Source organism: Triticum dicoccoides, chromosome 7A, assembly GCF_002162155.2.
Source record: "Triticum dicoccoides isolate Atlit2015 ecotype Zavitan chromosome 7A, WEW_v2.0, whole genome shotgun sequence".
Lineage (NCBI taxonomy): Eukaryota > Viridiplantae > Streptophyta > Magnoliopsida > Poales > Poaceae > Triticum > Triticum dicoccoides.
This window is the reverse complement of record NC_041392.1, coordinates 247,869,132-247,876,011: the sequence shown is the minus strand read 5'-3', so window position 1 is coordinate 247,876,011 and position 6,880 is coordinate 247,869,132. Positions and strand designations below refer to the sequence as shown.

At 42.1% G+C, this 6,880-nt stretch overlaps 1 protein-coding gene across 8 annotated transcripts; it reads right to left on the bottom strand.

The window, feature by feature from the left end:
• Positions 1 to 280: 280 nt before the first annotated feature.
• LOC119331164 (probable leucine-rich repeat receptor-like protein kinase At2g28990) lies at positions 281 to 6,207 on the bottom strand. 8 transcript variants are annotated; one of them, XR_005160405.1, is made up of 12 exons: positions 5,753 to 6,207; positions 5,491 to 5,566; positions 4,938 to 5,323; positions 4,729 to 4,823; positions 4,321 to 4,467; positions 4,179 to 4,240; positions 3,876 to 4,001; positions 3,137 to 3,283; positions 2,825 to 2,958; positions 1,484 to 2,068; positions 845 to 1,329; positions 281 to 621 (listed from the first exon to the last, which is right to left on the bottom strand). XR_005160405.1 is itself a non-coding variant. In XM_037604338.1 (7 exons), the coding sequence occupies exons 3-7, from the start codon at positions 3,187 to 3,189 to the stop codon at positions 542 to 544; spliced, it is 528 nt and encodes a 175-aa protein (XP_037460235.1). In that variant the 5' UTR covers positions 3,190 to 4,001; positions 4,179 to 4,240; positions 4,321 to 4,712; the 3' UTR covers positions 281 to 541. The 8 variants fall into 8 exon arrangements, 1 of the variants encoding a protein (XP_037460235.1); XR_005160404.1 differs by having other exon boundaries at positions 3,925 to 4,001; XR_005160401.1 differs by having other exon boundaries at positions 3,137 to 4,001.
• Between the last annotated feature and the right edge of the window lie 673 nt (positions 6,208 to 6,880).

The following is a 6,880-nucleotide window of genomic DNA, read 5'->3' as shown; positions in this document are numbered from 1 at the left end:
CTTCGTTCATGCTAGATGACCCGTTGCGCTCTAGATGACCCGTTGCGCTGATGGCGCAAAGAGCAAGAGCGATCCAAGCGTTCAAACCATGCACGTAAGAATATTTAGAGACCAGTGATCAACAAAAGGCATCAATGTTGTGGTCTTCAAGAGAAGATTGGCATCTTTTGTCCCTATTTCCACAACTGATTCAATTGAAGAACTAAATGCAACATCTTAGGGCCATATGCTTAATAGCATACAAAGGGGAGCACTAATGATCGAAAAGCAAGTGCATATGTGTTTGTAGTGAAAAGAGATGCGTGACAACTATCTCTAATCTCATTATAACGTCACTATGCAATGCAGAAACCATAACCAGAATTATTCATATCTGAAACAAATACCAAACACTAAAATTAAACAAAAACATCATTGCCTAATCAGTTTTTCTAGGTTTACTTTGCTGGCCTAACATGACCCAATCAGAAAATAAGAATGAACTTGCTGGAAGGCTATAGGAAATGATTCGATGTTGAGATATTGATTACGGTTGCAACCCTCATTGTTGCATGTCTCTGCCCTGCCCTCGCCTTGGGACAACCTCCAGTGCAGCCATGCCCTCCCTCGCTTCCGGTGCTCCTGTCAAAAAGCCCCTCTAAGTGATAAATATGATGATAGAGAACACAACTACCCGTTGCTAAAAATTGTGCAGCTATAATAGTCAGAAAGACTTGACAACAAAAAGCTGAAGGAACCACATGTTAAAAAAAAGCTGAAGGGGGACTAAAGCACAACTACCCATTGCTGCAACATAGAAACTGGAGATACAACAATATTATTCTTAGGGTGAAATATTACTCACAACAGCAATATGCAGATTCATTAAAATGGAATGCCATAGTTATCTGTAACATGTAGCAACACTTGAGCTGCAAAATCATCCATTTATCTTGTCGTGAAGGCTACAACTTCGTTACTTGAGAATCATCATTCATTCCTCCATGCGTGTGCAAATTTCAGTGACTACTGACCCCAGTCTCCAACAGAAGCAGTTAAGAGGGGAAACATTTTTTTCCAACTTGATCACAATAGTTTACGTGCAGCCAACTTTCACTGAGTCAATCTGTTCCCATCTCCCCCTCGAAAAGACATGTTCAAATACCAAACAACAGTGATAGTAAATAGTCACATGCCTCGTTGTTTGTAAGTATCAACGCACTTGTTGCACGAAAGAGCAATGCAAATTAGCAATTTATACTCGTAGACAAGAGTTGAGTGGTGTCCATCCTTGTAGTGGCTAACCAGATTGACCAAGTTCCTGTGATGAACTCTTATTAGATGTAGAGCCTGAAATGCAATTCAGAGTAGTTCTGTCAATAAGTGACCAGAGTGTTTGGCAAAATGGAGAGATTATTTGGGAAAATTGATTTGATCTAGACGGAAGAGAAAAATAAAACATGCATAAGAATAAGAGGAGGAGATGAGCGGGAAGAAAGCTAACCTCTGCCAAGAACTCATTAACCCCATGAGATGATGATTCTAAGCGTGTTTTGACTGCAACTGGGGTTCCATCTTTCAAGTAGCCAAAATAGACTACTCCAAACTGACCTTTACCAATGGACATCTCAAAGTTATTTGTGATGGTCGTTCTTTGTAACTGAACTGACAGTTACCGATTGCATAGAGACAACACCTCTATTATCTTCTTTTGAGTTATTTCCATTCAACGGTCCGACAGAAGGATCCGCATAGGTGTACTATACTATTAGCAACCAAGAACACGACTCACTATATTTTCTTGAACAATAATTAGACAAGTACTCGGTTTCCAGTCAATAGAAATCACCATTTTCAGTTATTCTTGCAAAGGCACAGGGTAACAATTACGACCACAACCAAAAGTACAGAAAATACAACGGTAGCCATTCGAAGCCAATATAAATGAGCTCCCGGATGGTGGCGTCGACGGCGTCAAGTTTGGCTTTAGGCGTGAGCATCTTCACCTCCTACACGATCAACCTCTACTTATAATAATCCGAAGATTGGGGTCATAGCGGACGCAACCGAGTTTGTGCCGCTGCAACAACTATATCTACTTCATCAATTAAAATTACTTTATCAATTAAACATACTTCATTGATTAGAAAGTGAAAACAAACAGTCTGCATTGGACATGTAAAAATTCTCTTCATATATCTCAAGCTGTTGCACCATGTAAAAAGAAATGTTATAAGTAAACTGAAGGGTGAGTTTGTATGTTGATGCGTCCCTGATGAGATAATTTGGCTCAAATGGCAAATACAGATCAAGAAACTGAGCATACAAAATTTTATAGCTCAAGGGCCTATAAAATGCCACCATACTCTAGCATGCTTGAAAAAATTATACTTAATCAATGTGACAATATACGGTCCTTGTAGAACGGAACTAATTCTATACATATTACCCAAACACAGGGCATCAATGTCATGTATAAGAGAATAATTGACAATCGATGAATGTTGGAGGCATAGCAATGCTATGTTTGGAAAGCCAGAGATTGGGGCAAAACAGTCATTGGCAGCAAATAATGAGGCGCCTTAAAAAGTATTTCTACATACTCAACTTCATCATGATCTTCTGTTACTATTGGCACCGTAACAAACAAACAAATTGTCCTTTTTGGAGAATTGAAGGAAATCTATAGTAATTTTATAATACGGAAGTTCATAGCAATCAAACATCAAGATGCAAGCTTGCCATTTTAAAATATATACACCAGTTCACCATGGCTATTTTAGATATTCAGTTATATTCAAAAAAGCATGACGCGCGTTCAACTTGTTACTGAAAAGGATCTCACCTTGTTCCAGCAGAACATGTAATGATCCATAATAAATATAATATATGTTCACTGAGTTCATTGGTTCAGGTATCGTGGTTCCACATGATGGTGATGCATAAGAACGTTTCTTTTTTGAGAATTTAGTAGCAAACCTGCAATGCACAAAAAGATCAAATGGTTAGCAAACCTGCTGTTCGTCCTGAAGCTAGTTCAGTAAGAGAGAACATTTAGCAACAAAAGTATAAACTTCTTTTAGAAGCTTGCAGCGAGCATGCAATGCATTGCAATGAATAATATAAAAAAACATGAGGCGTGTGTTTAGATGGTTACTGGAAAAAGGACCTCACAATGTTCCAACGGAACATGTAGTGATCTATAAACATAGTCGATGTTATCTGGATTCCTTGGTTTAGATCTCATGGCTCAACAGGACGGTGCTGCAAAAGCATGATTTTTTTTGAGAAATTAGTACCAAACCTGCAACGCAATCAGATTGTCAGCAAACCTGCCATACGTCCCGAAGATAGTTTGCGGCTATTGTTATAGCATAAACAAAAGCAGAAGGGAATGCCATAATTAAATGACAACTTAATGTTCAAACATCACACCAACGATAGGTAGAAATACAGAGTGTATCTGTAACAGTACATGTCCCCAATGACAGACTGAGTCATGTTCCTCCACTTCTTCAAGTTTCTTGCAATTTCACCTATTTTTCATTGCTTCAATATTAATTATCAAGGGAATGGGACTATGATGAACAACCGAGCACTAAAGTTTAATACGAACAGCCTTCCACAAAGCAGATTGAAGGTATACAAGCACAAACAGCACACATGCATGTAATATTTTGATGGACTTATATTATGTATTTAGTTATCAAATTGCACCTTAATGCAACTATATCGGCCATGGGTCTCCCCCTTTTTGAAAAGCACCCAGAAAACTGGATATAAAAATAACATATATAGATCCATACGGAAAGCAAACAGAAAACTAATGTAAACTAACTTATCTGAAAAGGAGAAAAAGCAATATTCAGTTCAGTTGTTTGTTAATCGCTCTGTACCAAAGAGTGTTGGAAATAAAAAGAAAGGAGAAAGCAGGGAAGATGCCACCATGAGAACCAAATCGATCCAGAATATGTTTTCCTCATGTCAGTCTCCTCCCTCCTCCGTGGCTAATACTCCTCATGCTGGCCAAAACAACAAATCAAAGCATCAAAGTTAGAAACTAAAGAGAGAGAGAGACGGTAGGGAAGATACCATAGAGAAAAACTAAATCGAACCACCATACTCTGTTTTTAGCAAGCACCATACTAAGACTAAATATGTTAAAGAAAAATAGGAAAAAGAATATACTATATACTCACCGCTACCATTCTTTGTAATCCCCCCAAAAAAATAACACTCTTCTCTCCCCCTTAGAAATAGCCTGATGCCAAAGGGATCATAGTTAAGCACTATAGTGTAATAACAGTGAAAATATTTACTGAAGTATCAAAAGCACCATACCTAGGGCAGGGAAATCTGTGCAAATTTGACATAAGAGAGTGTAGACTTGTCTTGAATAAAACAATTATATGAGATGTGCCTTCTTCCTATTGCCATTCAGTCAACCATGTCGCCACTGTCCTCACAAACTGGAACTCCCCTGCCTCCCTTTTCCACTCATACATGACCAAAGAAAACCATGAACATAGCCAAACCATATCAGATCCGGGCTCAATTCACGCAAATGCATATACAAAAATCTTAAGAATGCACAAAGAGCTTTTAGATATGCACCACCTGGGGGCATTCATAGAAGGTGAAGTTTTGAGATAAACTTGGAAACTAAGCATCTGAGATCAGTAATAATAACATAAAGAAAATCCATAATCTAATTAATTAATCAGTAAGAGAACGATCTATGTGAGCCACCTTTAATCGATGAATTAGGGAGAGCTTCCATGTTTGCTTTTAGCAAGTTCAGAAAATGCTTTGCTGTACTGTTCGGCAATGCTCAGGCTGGCAGCCTACAAATTAGAAGCAGACATATATGTTTTGTTAGGCAAAAAGGAAAAAGACAATCAAAATCTTATTTGAAGGAACAACTCCTCCATCGAGATTTTACAAGAAATATGTGATACCTTGGTGTTGCGTTCAGATTTAAACTACTCAGAGACCTGGTGCCCACACTGTAAAACAAACTAATCCGTCAGCACTGATGGAGAGCAACACGGGTTGGGAGTGAGTCGCCACCGTCGGTTACGCTGTGAGCGTCCGCGGGCTAAGAGCATCATGGCCAGGCTGAGCTGTGCATAGTACGACGGTGTGGGGCGACGAAGATCAGGAGCAGTGTAGCTTGGGAGAGGGCCGCTGCTATCGGCGGCTTGAGGGCGTCATGGCTGGGCCGCTGGAAGAAGCCGAAGCGACTCATGTCTGACGCATTCGCCAGCACCGTCGCCTGTTGTGGCTGCTGCTCTCCTCCTTCCGTCGATGACGAGGGAGCAAGTGTCTTGACTGCAATCTATATCTGCAGTTGAACATTATTACTTCAATGCAAACAAAAACAAAGAAAGGTATCCAAGTAGAACAATTATCTTTCTACAACCATCATTTCTATCTTCCAACAGAATGAGAAAATATCTTGAATTAAAGTAACAATGATCTTGAAGCAAAATGCATGAAGTTGGTGTCAACCTGATGCATGTAACAGATACTGGATCCTCTCTCGTTTGGTATTCCCTCACAGCCTTACTGAACTTTCATCAAACACCTTGCAGGCATAGATAAAAAAGTATTTGCACATGTAAATAGATGAGCTGAAGAGAGAGGGCAGGAGGCAAGGGGGAAAGCCAGGTGTGGCATCTTGTGCTTTTCCATGGCCGCCTGCACCTCGGGGCGGCAGCTGCCCTCTGACAGAGAGAGGGAGAGATGTAGAGGGATAGAGAGAGGGACTCACCAACGCGTGGAGCTTGGCAGCCAAAACGGAAGGGAAGCCGGCCCCAATGACCTCCTCCGCCTTCTATGCTAGTCACCACCACTCGCTCCCGCGCGAGATGCAGGAGAGCGCGCACGAGGCAGCCGCAGTTCGGCCTCTCCATCTTCTCCGACCGCTGCAAACCATGGTGGAAGGTGGGCGGACGAGCTCCTCTCCATCTTCTCCGCCCGCTGCGGGGAGAGAAGGTTACGGGCAGGTCGAGATGGAGCAACGCCGGTCGCCTCCGGATGCGGCGGCTCTAGCGAGATGGGAAGAGTGGAGGGAGGCGGCAGCTGCGCTGGGAGTAGAGAGCGCCGAGCGGGGAAGGAGGGACGCGGGGACCGCTCCGACCCGGCCGCCCTCCATAGGGTCGCCGCCGAGGCGCGTGGATGGAGGAGGAGACGAGGACGCAGCTAGGGTTCGTGGGGAAGATGCGGTCTGCGCGGTCTCGCTCCTGCCCGCGCTGCCTGCCTTTTTGGCCCGCTGGGAAGACTAAAATGCCCTTGGCCCATTGAAAAGACTAAAATGCCCTCGGCGGGATGCAGAATTTACAAACGGTGGCATAGCGATTATATGGGGCGACGTGGAGGGCGTGGTCAAACGGTGGCATAGCGATTATATGGGGCGACGTGGAGGGCATGGTCGTGACTACGAGTTTAGGAGGGTTTATATGTTCAATTTTTGGAGTTGCACATGCCTCACACAGCATGCACATGCCTGATGGACTGAAACTTTACACCTCCTGCAGTAATGTGTCTTCTTCACTTAAATGCAAACAAGTTCAGATTAATCCTTTTTGGAGTTCGCCTCTTAATAATTTGGATTACGATGAGGTTAGTTCTGTTCTGTCGGATGTAAACTGCGGATTCTGTAGACTACACCGTTCATCGATCTGTTATTTGCCTCACACAGCACATCTACAAATTTACTGCCCCTTATTATGTCAAATTAGGGCCCAACAATTGCTTCAGATTAGGCCCCAACCATACCTACAATGAGCACACCGTAATATATCTGAAATTCATACCATGTTGTTTACATACCATGCTGTTTCACATTGATTTCGCTTATTACTTTGTGCCATGTTAATGAAAACATAACTCATGATCA